Below are 14,887 nucleotides of genomic sequence, written 5' to 3' on the forward strand. Positions count from 1 at the left end.
GGTTGGGGTCTAATGTGTTTAAGTGACATCTTAATTGATTTGGCTTCATGCTTTCCTCTGACAACATTTTTAGACACGGTAAACATACTGGTCTCTCCTCATCTCCCACTGTATTAAAGGTTAAACCAAACGCTACATGCACTTCATATTTCCTCATCTTAGCTGTTCATATCTGCTGCTGTTTGCAGCGCAAACTCTGAAAATGAGAGTGCCACTGCTACACACTGAGTGACTGTGTAATTACACTGTATTCTAGTTCAGCAAAAAATATGTTCCCCGAGGTCATGTGCGCCTCTCCCGGCATCGCTTTGGTCACGGGTGAGGTACGCCCTGGCCTGGTCATCGGTTAATTGCTGGTCATACATAGATAAAAGGTCATTCCCACTCATGGAAAAATTGAAAGTTTTTGTCATCGGAATAACCTTATGGAAGAACATGCAATCAACATATAATGGCATCAGCTGATATTCAAACCTGAAGGAAATAGTACCTTTACTTGTAGGCACGTCTGTTTGCATTATCCTCACACACTTAATATAATCAAGGGAATAGTATTTTTTCTCTTATTTACCGATCAACTGTTTGTATTACTCTAACACACCCATTATGAAATAAATATCACTTATACCATAGTTTAAGGAAAACAAGCAGAATATAGGGCATGCTGTAAGAGATAATCAACGCCTTCTTATCACGGTAGCCCAGCACGTGCGTCATTCAACTGACTGAGCAAGATTGACGATCCAACTCCCGCAATCATTTCTTCCGGACAGTCCAGAACAAATGGCGGGACGCTCTGTCCCAACACAAGGAACACAGGAGAACGTCCGATATCCAACGGATAACACGGCTGACAAGACTCCAAAAGCTCCTTTGACGCTGAGGTGGCAAAATCCACAAACCTTGTTGCCCAGACAACAGTAACTCCCAAATCCTCCTGACCAATCCACAAACAGACAATAATCCCAAACACACCTTTCTTGTTGCCCATGGCCCACCCCGCAAGAGCCTCCAAAAGACTGAATGTTTAACTAATCATTGTCCTTTTTCTCGGGAACCTTTTGTTGACGTGTGATAGGGTGACCTTGCCTCTCCGCCTGAGTATGTGTTTCGCCTTACCGTTTTGATCACTGTCAACCTGAATAAATTGTCAACTTGTTTTCTTTCAAAATGGAGTCAGTACAAAGGGTTAAGACTAAGGTGAAGAGTTTGCCCTTTTGGCTTGGTTGTCGGTGTCTTGCTGGAATCTTGCCTGAATCATTGGAGCTGCACCAGCACGGGTCAGGCAGTTCGGCTGGCGCGATTCAGGCGATCTGGCTAGAAGGTCAGTTTCCTTCAAACCCTAAACCCCAAATCTGTGAGGCAAACTAATTTACTACACATCCATGCTTGATTGTGCATATATTCAAATAATTTCAAGAGTCAGACCACCACAAAAACAAAGCATTATGCTACAGTACAACAACCATATTTAGGTATATTGTCCTTGGATGGATCTGCATTTATTGGTATTTCCGTAAATTTCAGACAATAAGCCACTTCTTTTTCCCCTCAGTTTGAAGCCTGCGGCTTATGAGCTAGTGCTCATATTTGTTGATTTATTTGTGTTAACAGGTAACACTTTCTTTGACAGCGGCGTCATAAGGCTGCCATAAGACGATCATAATTATAACATGACACTATCACGGGCATTAATGACATTATGAATTATGTTACGAACTCCATTTATGTCCAGCTGAGATCTTTACGTACATCAAAATGTGGGATTATTTGCCAGGTGACACAAAATGACATCTGTCAAAAGCTTTCATTAACGCTCATGGCAGTGGCTTGTCATAAATATGATGGTCTTATGACAGTCTTATAGCACTACTGTCAACTAAAGTGTTATCAAATACCATAACAAGCAATTAATGAAACAACTGGAACAGTAACTGAAGAAATAATTAGCACAGAACATGAATTTTGATTGTTATTTGTTATCTGTAGGGCTGCAATGCAATTAGCACAGAACATGAATTTTGATTGTTATTTACATCTGTAGCGCTGCAATGCATGTTAGGAGGCATGTTGAACGACAACAGTGTTGACAGAAGGTGGCAGCAGAGATTGACTGTCTCCCCCAAGAGAGCAGTGATGGCCAAATAAAGCTTCTTGAAGCAGTAATGGTGGTTCATTTGATCCTATGACAGTGTTTTGATGGCGCTATCAAATATAGTGTTACCGGTCAAGTAAGTTCAAAACAGGTTTTCCCCATAATATTTTCTGTGAATTTTCAGACACACGTAAGCCGTAAAATGTAAAGCTCCATGGGGCCTACCAACCTTGGTCTTTGCAGCCATATGCTCTATCACTCATAGAAAATGGAGTTAAAAAGCCAAGTATGCTCTTTTATAAAACTTCAAACTGAATTCACCAGAGATAACTCACTCACATAACGTCCTTAAATCGTAGAGTACATAGTTTTACTTTTCACAGTTATGTTTATGTGAGGAATTTAAGACAAGATGTACCCTGTCTTTTTGGATGTATGTGCTGAACTGAGGGCCAGTTTTTTTTTCTTCACGAATTTCTCCTCTGTCGAGAGTACTGGAAAACATTACCCTCACTCATCACATACCACTGAATTAACTATGTTCGTGTTCTATAGAAGACATTTAGACATTTGAATGATACCAAAAGTAAAGGGATAGAGCTTTCATCATAAAAGTATGTTTTCCCTCAGTGCAAGCAGGTAGTGAAGAGGATATTTCCACTGTGAACTTTCTTCTTGCCATGTCTTTTTGAATGCAAAATCTTTTTATCATTTTGCCGAGGAGCCATATTCAACACATTGAGTTATGAATTGATCTTTAACCTCACATTCTCATTGGTCGGATGGAAAAGACACGTGATACAGTGGATTCATGAATCTGGAAAGCCTTTAAGTGAACCTCGGACTTAAAGACTTTTAGGCTCTAATAAGCCACATTTGTTCTCTTTAACTAAAATATTTTTTGGGAATTAATAAAATATTGCCATTGATTTAAGAATCTATACTACAGTATTTAGTGCATGTTTTGACCTATGTAGGGCGCCATGTTTTATGCGGGCAATGGACGCTAGGGGTGATGACGTAGTTTGTCACTGTCACTAGACCAACACTACCATCATTTAAAATCAGCGAGTGCTTAGTATTTGTATTTTTATTGAGTCTTTTATTACCTCTCCACTGCCTAAAAATACTTTTTGCACGTGTTTCCCTGTCATACTTTAAAGCAGATTGTTGATCTGTCAACCACAGGTCACGTAGCGTATTTAAACCCACCTTATTTGATATTACTAGTACTATGTTTAAGTATCTTCTTAAGGTATCTTTAGTGTGTTATGTCTGTATGCATCTAAACAAAACAAGCTTAAAGCACACAGTAGTACTTTGGGTGTCAAATTCGCCTCTTGTAGAAATTTCGTCGGTGCAGCACATTTTGGTAGAACACCGATTTTGTCATACTCTCATTTCGTCTCATCCCGTCTTTCCTGTTCATTTTGCTTTTGCTGCTCGTTTTGTGAAATATCAACAGTGCTGTCATGCTCATTAATGTTCCTCTTGGGTTCAAATTGAAAGGGTTGAACAGATGACATGTTAAAGTCGCTAGAGTCATACTCTGGAAGCCCGGCTGTGTAACCCAGTGATATCACCGCCCTGCTACGTCAACAACAAGGGCGACCTACTAGTTAAACTAATTTTACAAATTGTATAAAACCAAAAACATCAAGAGGGGTTCATTCATTCATTCATTTTCCATGCCGCTTCTCCTCACGAGGGCCGCGGAGGCGCTGGAGCCCATCCCAGCCAACTACGGGCAGTAGGCAGGGGACACCCTGAACTGGTTGCCAGCCAATCGCAGGGCACAAGGAGACATACAACCATTCACGCACACACTCATACCTACGGACAATTTAGAGTGTTCAATCAGCCTACCATGCATGTTTTTGGGATGTGGGAGGAAACCGGAGTTCCCGGAGGAAACCCACGCAGGCACGGGGAGAACATGCAAACTCCACACAGGAAGGCCGAAGCCCGGGATTGAACCCTTGATCTCAGAACTGTGAGGCAGATGTGCTAACCACTAAGCCACCGTGCCGCCTTCAAGAGGGGTTTTAATATCAAATTATTTTAACTCATAATGACATTTATCTTTTAATAACTACAAGTCTTTCTATCTGTGGATCCCTTTAAAGAGGCACTTTCCTGAGTTTCCAATATTTTGAACTGTTTCGTGCACTAGGTCGAAATGGAAATAATAATAATAGTACTGGTGCACGATAATTATTGGTCCGATAATTATCGGTCCGATAATAGGAATTATGACGTCATTCCAATAAATCCAATAACATAATTAATAGGACCGATAATACAGTATGAACTGTGCTCGCTGGCTGGGAAATCAGTTGACCATTTGCGGGGGCATTGCTGCCACCTTTCATTCATTCATTCATTTTCCATGCCGCTTATTCCTCACGAGGGTCGCGGAGGTGCTGGAGCCTATCCCAGCTAACTTCGGGCAGTAGGCAGGGGACACCCTGAATTGGTTGCCAGCCAATCGCAGGGCACAAGGAGACACACAACCATTCACGCACACACTCACACCTACGGACAATTTAGAGTGTTCAATCAGCCTACCATGCATGTTTTTGGGATGTGGGAGGAAACCGGAGCTCCCGGAGGAAACCCACGCAGGCACGGGGAGAACATGCAAACTCCACACAGGAAGGCCGAAGCCCGGGATTGAACCCTTGATCTCAGAACTGTGAGGCAGACGTGCTAACCACTCAGCAGCCGTGCCGCCTTGCTGCCACCTGCCGGTCAGAATATTTTGCTCCATCTATAATTTGGCCCATACACTCCATACACCATAAGCTAGACACAGCACTGTGTAAAGTGAATACTTTACACAGTGCTGTGTCTAGCTTTAGCATTGACAATCGTGAATGCTTTCTGTTACTTACGTTTCCGCCTCGGAAATATATGTCTGTAAGTATTTATGTTTACTATAACATATGGATGTGCAATATATGTTTACTTCGGTGGTGAAGGGTCATATGTACAGAACTTCATAAGTTGTGTTATAGAAGCCAGCCAATGCTTAAGGCTAGTAGCTCAAGCTAGTGTGCTATGCTACACATAGTGTACATATAATAGTTGCCGTGTAATGTTAGTCCTGTCAGCATGCTTGGTAGGATTTTATACTATGCAGAGAATAAACCTCATACTTTATTGAATATGGGTTCTCTCACTGCCATTTATATAGATAATTATAAGGCAAGCCATTAATCCTTTTTGTTCTACCATATTTTTGTTATGAGGAATGAGTGATAAACCTTACTATATAATGTTTACAGTGTTAGTTATAAGTTAGTAAGTTATTGAGAGGCCTGTTGGTTATTGATAGGCTTGCTGTCCTAACCTGTCTCCCAGGTTGTTCAAAAACTCGGGTGAATATACATTTTAAAAATTATACATTTATTATCGGTTATCGATATCAGTATCGGCTTTGAGGAGCAGGAAGTTATCGATATCGGTATCAGTTTCAAAAAATGGACATCGTGCACCCCTAAATAATAGTAATAATAATAATACATCTATCTTGCGATGCACGCATGTATGTGTAAAAATGTGTGCACAAATAGTTACCAAATGAAAAAATACTCTTTTCATTTAATTATTTGTATATATCTCAAATTGAAATTAGTAGTGTATGAGAAAAGTGTTCAATGTATGGTGTAAAAATGTTAAAAGAGGTTAAAAATAATTCAAAATGTGAAAAAGAAAAGGTAAATTTTCATTCATTTTATCAAGAATATCCTAATTTGTAGACAAATATTACTTTGATTTCATAAAATGAATATGAAATTATTTCAATCTGTTATTATAAAACAACTTTAATGTTGTTTTAAGATTTTGCCGTCGTGTCACTTTTGTAATGAGGTACTGCTCAGTGCTGTCACTGATTACTCAAAAAAGTAAATTAATCACTGATTTCTGATTATGCCTCAAAAAAGTAATCTGGTTATTTTACTGACTACTTTATTATGAAAAATAACTAAGTTACTTTAAAAGTAATTTATCGGTTACTTTTTATCAATTTTTGTTCCTTGGCTGATGATGGCCCCAACTCCATTGAAAAGGTTATTAACCCTGATAAGGCATACCTGTGAAGTGAAAACATTTTTTGCTGTCTGCAGCTTATTGTAAGAGAGTGGAAAAAAGTGTGCAAAAAAGTAATTAGAGCACTTTGAAGAAAGTAAAATATAAAACCTGTTTCTGGATATATGTGCAGTATATGGCGGAAAACACAAACGAGGCTGAAAAAGCAGTTTCTGCTCTTGCACCCCTCTTCAAAATAAACTGCTGTATTTTAAGCCCAAAGAACTGTTGTGTTTGATAGAACAATATGTCTATATGCTGCCATAGCATATTCATGACGCATTTAGCCCCCAAACTATTTTTAATTTGTCTGTTTTACCCTGGAGGCCCCCGTTTACAGACGTCGCGCAACCGCTTTTGTTTCAACCAAGCCATAAATATAAAGTAAGTAATTATATTTATTATTCGAAATGTCCGTCATTTTTAGCCTAAAATCATTATTTGATGTCTAATAATTAGTTTATAAAAAAAAAAAAAAAAAAACGACATTAAAAAATTATTGATTCACATATTTTAAACTTTTAAACAAATTACGTCACGATGAAAAAAATAGTGTCTGTAAATAAGTCACGGATATCTACCTCATAACTATCGCTTCATTGTATTTATTTCGTTACTGTCGCATTTTTCCCAATATTTTAGATGATAAATAATCGATCGAAAGAAACAAAAATTGAAAAAAAAAAAACAACCACTCTTTTATGTCTGCGATTTCAGCATCACGACCCTTGTTATATTACCATGTTTCACCCATAAAATCCCAAAATACAATTCACTGCTGTGTTTTGAAACTCGTTGATACATGCTCCATTTAGTTTTTGCATCGAAACAAGGTAAGTACGCGATATCTCGTTTAAATCATGGCATCTTTAATTATGCTCTTTCATGCCCTCACCTCCAGTTAGGGTTTCGCTGTTTAAATTTTTTTTAAAGGTTCTGCTGTTCAAAATTTTTCTTCCCCCAGAAATTTGAGGTTTTAAGCTTTCCAATAATGTATCACACATGCATATCGGACCATTTTGAAATTTGGCCAAATTGGTATTCTCAGAGTGAAACTTTAAGTAACCTGAGTACTTTCCGCCCAATATATAGTAAATTTATTTTATTGCTGACACTGCGTTTCAGGGTCTCCCACAAAAGTCAAACTCCGCCTGTGGTTACAAACTATAAAATCTACGTTAAGGCTGGTTACGAACTGTAGAAGTGCTGGCTGTCTCATTACTTGTAGGCTTTGCGTTGTATCGCGCTGTGCTGTGGTTCCAAGTGGTTCTTTGAAAAGCGTACTGCACGAATGCTATTTTTAGACCGTGACGTTGGCATCTTAACCCGGAAGTAGGTCAACATAGACATGCCCTCGCATAAAATCAATGTTATTACTGGAAAGAAGCTGGACCACATTACACCGGTTTTGAAATCGCTACACTGGCTTCCAGTGAGTCAAAGGATAGACTATGAAATACTACTGCTCGTCTACAAAACACTTAATGGCCTTGGACCAAAATACATGCTTGACTTGTTAGATTCCTATGAGACATCTAGACCTCTAAGGTCGTCTGGAACCGGTCTTCTCCATGTTCCAAGAACAAGAACCAAGCAGGGTGAGGCAGCATTTAGTTATTATGCTCCTCACCTCTGGAACAAGTTACCCGAACGTCTGAAGTATGCTCAAACTGTTAGCTCCTTTAAATCAGGGCTAAAAACGCTTTTGTTTAGCACTGCATATCCATAACTGTCTATATAATTCAATCTATCTGCTTTCTATTCCTCTTGTGCTTATCTCCATTGCTGATTTCAATTATTATTAGTAGTAGTAGTTTTTGTTTTATTTTTATTTATTTATTTTTATTCTGTGATTAAATGCGATCTTTTGTCTTGGTTTTTACGTTGTGTTGATTTAAATGTGATTTTTATGGTCTTCATGTGATGTAAAGCACTTTGAATTGCCTTGTGTTGAATTGTGCTATATAAATAAATTTGCCTTGCCTTGCCTTGCCTTGCCTTGCCTTGCCTTGCCTTACTGCTTGTTCTCTGCCAGTAATCTTTCGAAAAAAGAACATGCCGAGTAAACACTGCTGCTATGGAACTTGTAGAAACAACTCTAGACATTACGACATATAAAGGATGTTTTCTTCATACGTATCCCGAAGCCAAAAAAGACATGCCCTCGCAGGAAACACATGTTATTACTGCTTATTTTCTGTCAGTAATCTTTCATAAAAGAACATGCTGAGGAAACACTGCTGCTATGGAACTTGTAGAAACGACTCTAACATTATGACATATGAAGGATGTTTTCTTCATACGTTTCTCGAACCCAAAAAGAAGGAAAAAATGTGAACCATGGATCAACTTGTGCGAACGGAATAGAGACCAGTTTAATGCCAGCAAGGTAAAGCCGTTCACCTTCATATGCAGTAAACATTTTGTTGGGGGCCATTGTCCTGCAGATGACAATCCCCACATTACTAAAAGCTCTAGAACCAAAGGTGAAGAGACGGACATGGGGGACGAAAAGGTGGAGGATAGAGGAAGAGCGAAGGTGATATGGTGGTAAAGGATAGATTGTTGAAACAGGACAATGTCATTGTCAGTGGCGTAAGGCAATGCACACAACAAAAAGGTGTCGATAAAAAAGCTACCTCTGGATCAGGTCGGCTCTTTTTACCGCCTTTTTCAGCCCTCGACACTCAAGCCATCTCTTCAACTGAACATTTGTATGTTCTTCCACATCTTTATCAGTGAATCTGGCACCAGGGACATCATTTTCGGACAGAATTGGTAGGTTTAGCTCAGTAAACATCTCGTTCGTACACGCTTTACATGCATTTAACATTAGGGACAAATCGGAGCTTGATCTACCTAGCAACAATTGCTAACATCATGAATATTAATTAAAAGTGACATGTTGCGTGTGTTACGCCATTGGATGTGGAGTTTTTAGCTTAGTGGTCGACCGTGTTTTGACCCAGCGCAAAGTTTGGAACGCACAAATATTTTTGTCATCTTTACAGAACAAAAATGTGAAGAAATGGCTGTATTTCCAGTGAGCAAATGCATCCAATTGTGGTATCTCTCCTCCATCTTTCATTGCTCGCGTCGTGATGAGGTCGGTAAGCTATATTGTTTTGGCCCCAGATTTTCAGCGCACACACAGCATGGTAATACACGCTGAAGGAATAGTATCTTTTCTTGTATTTACTGTTTGACTGTTTGTATTACTCTAACACACCCAATATAAAATAAATAATATTTACTGCATATCCTAGTTTAAGGAAAACAAGCAGAATATAGTTGGCATAGGAGATACATGACACCTTCTGATCACGGAAGCCCAATGCATGCGTCATGCAGCTGACTGAGCAAGATTGACGCTGACGAGGCAAGACATCTACAAACCCACGTCTGCACCACGAACTCCCGCAATCAGTTCTTAAGGACTGTCCAGAAAAAATGGCGGGACATCTTGTCTTGACAAGGAATATCTGATAATGAGGAACCCGCTCGCTCACGTGGTGCTGAGGTGGCAAAATCCACAGCCATCGTTGCCCTGACAACAGTAACTCCCAAATTCTCCTGTCCAATCCACAAACAGACAATAATCCTAAACAACGCCCAAATACACCGTTCTTCTCCCGCCCAGCGAGAGCCTTCAAAAAGACTGAATGTTTAACTAATCGTTGTCATTTTTTTCTTGGGAATCTTTCGTTGACTTGTGATATGGCGACCCTGGAACCAGTCTGCCTCCTCGCCTGGGTCTCTTGCTGTTTTGCCATGCCATTTGATTGCTGTCAACCTGAATATATTGTCAACTTGTGTGTCGAAGCCTTTTGCTATCTCTCAAAATGGAGTCAGTACAAGGGGTTAAGACTAAGGTGAATGAGCGGAGTTTGGCCTTTTGGTCGGGTTGTCGGTACTCCGCCAGCCCGGGTTGTTGGAGCTGCGCCAGTGTGGGTACGGCGTTTCGGCTGGCATGATTCCAGCAATCTGGCTAAAAGGTCAGATTCCTTCAACGTGACCCGTTTTTTTTTTTTTTTTGTCCTCCGATCATAAAACGTGACATGTGATGTCACTCCCAAGCTCAAGAGAAAAATTCTTCATTCTACATACATTATGAGGCAATAACAAAACAGTAACGCACAGACACTAGGGAAACTGACTTTAATCAGATTAACGGCTTGGAAAAATGAACGTGTTAGACTGCTCGTTACTGAAAGAAAATAATCAGATTACAATAATGTGTTACTTAGTAACGCGTTAGTGACAACACTGGTCCTGCTGCAATTTTGATATTGTGAAAACACTTCGGAACTCTTTAACCCTTAGATGCATAAGTGGGTCAAAAATGACCCGGTGAGGTTGTTTTCTTGAAATATCTTCCGAATGAAAAATTGTTATCAATTCATATTCCAGGTATTCCTCAAAAAACATGTTTTTGATATAATGCCATTCAAATTTTTGATGAACTTTTTATACATTTGAAGAAATTGTCATTTTTGTATTACTACCCTAAGCTTCCACAAGTGGGTCAAAAATGACCCACATGCATTTTCTATAGAATCCAATGGGAATCTTTCATTCTTATCAACTTTGGCTGTCAGGAATAAATTTACCGTGGACCACACAGACTAGGTATGTAAAAAGTGACATCCCTTAAGAAGATTATTTTACACAGCAAGAGCTGATACGTGTACTGTAAGTATTATGTCCATATAGTATTTTGTGTGTGTGTCTTTCATAACTCTTCATTATTATTTATCAACAAATTAACATACTTCATAACTAGCTAGCTAACTAAGGCTAGGTTCATACCGCAGGTCCTAATGCACAATTCCGATTTTTGTCATATCTGTTTTTTGGCGTACCCATTCAGACTGCCTTTGTCCATTGAGTCTGTTCAAGTATCGCACATGCGCTCTAATTCGCAGTCCGAGGTGCGCTAAGCAAACTGACCCACATGCGCAGGAGCATTGGAGCATAGAGAAAACCAAGCATTGTCAGGCTTATTCTCAACCCATTTTATTTTTTTATGACTGTTGTCAAGCCCGCTCCTTCCCCAAAAGCCGTGTTCAAGCTAAGCGCTAACGCTAATGCACAGCTGCACCGCTACCATAGCACCCAGTCTCACTCGCTCTTTGCTGATGTTAATTGCTGCATGAATTCCAATTTTGGGGAGTTGACAGTTCGGACTGCAGCCACGTTCTTGAAAAATGTGGCCCGGAGGGGATTTTAACCACATACGAAAGAGACCTGAATCGAATTAGAAGATGATCCACTTTTATGCGACTTTTCCCGTTCAGTCGAGTCGGAAAAACACGAAAAAATCGGATTTGTGCTAGATTTACAGCTGAAATGGTCCTACAGATGTTGAATGATGGAGAGGCAGTGACGGGGTTGGACTCAAGTGTCCGAAATTTCTGATGATGAGGACCCAGACTATTGTCCAGGTGGCAGTGGCAGTTGTCCACCTGGAAATCCAACTGAACAGGATCAATCTGACTCATAAGATTCCACTTTTGTGTCCTCTGAAGAAGAAAGTGTCAAAATCATGGCCAAGGCCAACAGAATGAGTTGGTAGGGCTCTTACTAGAGAGAATGACCTCCCACCCAGGGCAGAACACAGAGCCACAATATCCTCAGAAATCGGTCAGTGCCTCCACAAGGGCTTAGCACCACTGTCTCACCAAAAAGATGCATGGGAGCTCTTCATCATTGATGATAAAATACAAGGAAGGATGAAGTCTATTGCTGTTCTGTTCTGTTTTTTTTTTTGTTTGTTTGTTTGTTTGTTTGTTTGTTTTTTCCCAAAAAATATTAATAGAATCATAAAGATATTTCAAGCATGAAATCATTCTTGTGTAGCCCTGGATATCATACTAATTAATATACAAGTGATTATTCTTCACCAAAATGGCATAAAAACACATTGGTTCTAATATGAGTCATTTTTGACCCACTTATGGAAGAGTGGAGGGTCCAGTAACTTGTGCATCAATGGGTTAAAACACTGAAGAAATACTGTACAATACGGTTTAAAGTTCACAAGTGTATGTAAAGAGTGTATTGTTCAACTAGAAATATCTTCTTTTTTTTCTTCTTTACTCATCCAAACAAAAGTCAAATAGGGAGTTTCACAATTCCATTAATTAAACTGTGTTAAAAGAAAATGTATTTCCGAACTCACCATACTGGCAGCTGGGCCCGTTGAACCCTGCTGGACAGTCACAGAGCTGGGTGGATCCCTCTCGACACTGGCCCCCATTGAAGCACACACCGTAGCTACACACAGCTGTGCGACAAATCAAACAAACACAAGTAGGTGAAATACCTGGCGGTTGTTACAACAACATTTGCAAAACTGCTGCTATCAAAGTCTTATCGCCAGCCTGTTGCGGCAGTACTTTGAGACTTCTCCAGGACTCTTAACACTTGGCTCTAACTGCAATGTTTCCATTCCAACCCCCAAAATGCATGGTAGCAATGGGCTGGTTCACAACCAAATAAAATTCCTGCATCTGACAAAGAGATTAAAAAAGAAATAAATTTTCAGATAAATCTTATTGACCCAGCAGTAATATGACCATTCTATGAACTAAAGGTGTGCTAAACCCTTCAATGCAAATGTCAAGAAGATCATCACCATTAGTGCATTCATAAAGGCTTCTTTCATAAAATGTCAAATCAATCCATCCATGTGCTTCAACTTTTCACTTTGGGCACATCAAGGCCGTGATTTGCACTCACATTTTCATTTCAAAATATGATGAAAATATTTGGAAAAAAGAAAAGTATAGAAGTATGCTGCTTGCAAAAAAGTAAAATTATATATAAATAAATAAATACATACAGGGGCACCTATACTTAAGAAATTAATTGGTTCAGGAGGGAGTTTCGTAACTTGGGAATTATGTAAGTAGTGACGCGTTTATCATGGAAATGCCCAATCAGTTCCAAGCACCGCAAAATTCAGAAATACAGTAGTATGAAAAAGTATCTGAAACTTTTGGAATTTCTCACATTTCTGCATAAAATCACCATCAAACGTGATCGGATCTTTGTCAAAATCACACAGATGAAAATACAGTGTCTGCTTTCACTAAAACCAACCAAACATGTATAGGTTTTCATATTTTAATGAGGATAACATGCAAACAATGAAAGAAGGGGGAAAATAAGTAAGTGAACCCTCTGCGTAAGGAGACTCAAAGAGCAATTGAAACCAATTTTTACCAAACATTTTAAGTCAGGTGTGTGTCCAATCACTGATGAGTGTTTAAAACTGCCCTGCCCACTATAAAACACACACCTGGTAAGAAATATCTTGATGAGAAGCATTGTCTGATGTGCATCATGGCTCGGTCGAAAGAGCTGTCGGAAGACCTGCGATCAACGATTGTTGATTTGTGTAAAGCTGGGAAAGGATACTAAAATCATCTCTAAAAGGCTGGATGTTCATCAATCGACAGTCAGAGAAGTTGTCTACCAATGGAGAGAGTTTGGTACTGTTGCTTCTCTCCCAAGGAGTGGCTGTCCACCAAGAGTTCAGCGCAGAACACTCAGAGAGGTAAAAATGAACCCTAGAGTGTCTGTTAAAGACATACAGAAATCACTGGCACAGTCCAATATCTCTGTGCACACATCAAATATATGTAAAACTATGCAAAACAAAATATACACTATACTATACACACTATATACACTATAATACAAAAATATTAGATGTGATGGTTCGCTTACTTATTTTCCCCCTTCTGTCATTGTTTGCATGCTATCGTCATTAAAATATAAAAACCTATAAATGTTTGGGTGGTTAGTTAAAGCACTGTTTTTTCATCTGTGTGATTTTGACAAAGATCAGATCACATTAGATGGTGATTTTATGCAGAAATGTGAGAAATTCCAAAAAGTTCAGATATTTTTTTATACCACTGTAAATCTTTTATATTGCATAAAAATGCATCAAAAAATGAAACAAATACATTCGATTATTGTGCAATAAACATTTTCCCGTTGAGGTGTGTCTTAACCTGAAAATTCTGTATGTAGAGACGTTCATAAATTGAGTTACCACTGTTATAATAAAAACATTCTTTTAAAATACATTTACAAGTGACTTCAGGAACTGGAATTTTCAAAATATGCCATGGAGCCAATTTGTTGGAATTTTGACTGTTGACAGGTTTTCAGCAGATTATTAAAAAGTCTTAAATCTACTCTTGATAATGTGTCTTGAAAAGGCATCAAATTTAATCCGGTATGTGTTACATTTCTGTCATTTTAAATTGCATTGCATTGCATCAAATTGCGTCTTAATAATGTGTGACGAACTATCAAAATGGTGATATATTGTGATACTTTGTATCCCATAAATTTGTCGATATGCTCCTGCCAAAAATCGATATATCGTTTGAAAAGGGTGTCACTGTCTAAAAAAAAAAAAGTATAAAAAGGAGCCATCAATTTTCAACCAACATCTTCCACTAGAATAGTGTCTCTGTTAACTCAATGGCTTGGGTTTTCAGGGCATTTACAGGTCACTTTCTGCTGAGTTTGAGTTATTGCCTGTTCATTTGTCACTTCCTGCTCTGTAACCCAAAATCAACAGGTAGTGAACCATAAATGCCTTACATCAACAGGGAGTGACCCAGAAATGCTCCAAAATCAACAGAAAATGACTGAAAACTAACAGCAAATGACCTGAAA

General features: G+C 39.0%; 1 protein-coding gene across 1 annotated transcript in view; it reads right to left on the minus strand.

The window, feature by feature from the left end:
* The window catches only part of megf6b (multiple EGF-like-domains 6b), a 212,793-nt gene that overhangs the window by 165,160 nt on the left and 32,746 nt on the right, over positions 1-14,887 (minus strand). Inside the window, exon 4 of the mRNA XM_057846276.1 lies at positions 12,369-12,473. Coding sequence (XP_057702259.1) covers positions 12,369-12,473 — 105 coding nt within the window. The remainder of the gene's footprint in view (positions 1-12,368; positions 12,474-14,887) is intronic.

Source organism: Corythoichthys intestinalis, chromosome 9, assembly GCF_030265065.1.
Source record: "Corythoichthys intestinalis isolate RoL2023-P3 chromosome 9, ASM3026506v1, whole genome shotgun sequence".
NCBI classification, from domain to species: Eukaryota; Metazoa; Chordata; class Actinopteri; order Syngnathiformes; family Syngnathidae; genus Corythoichthys; species Corythoichthys intestinalis.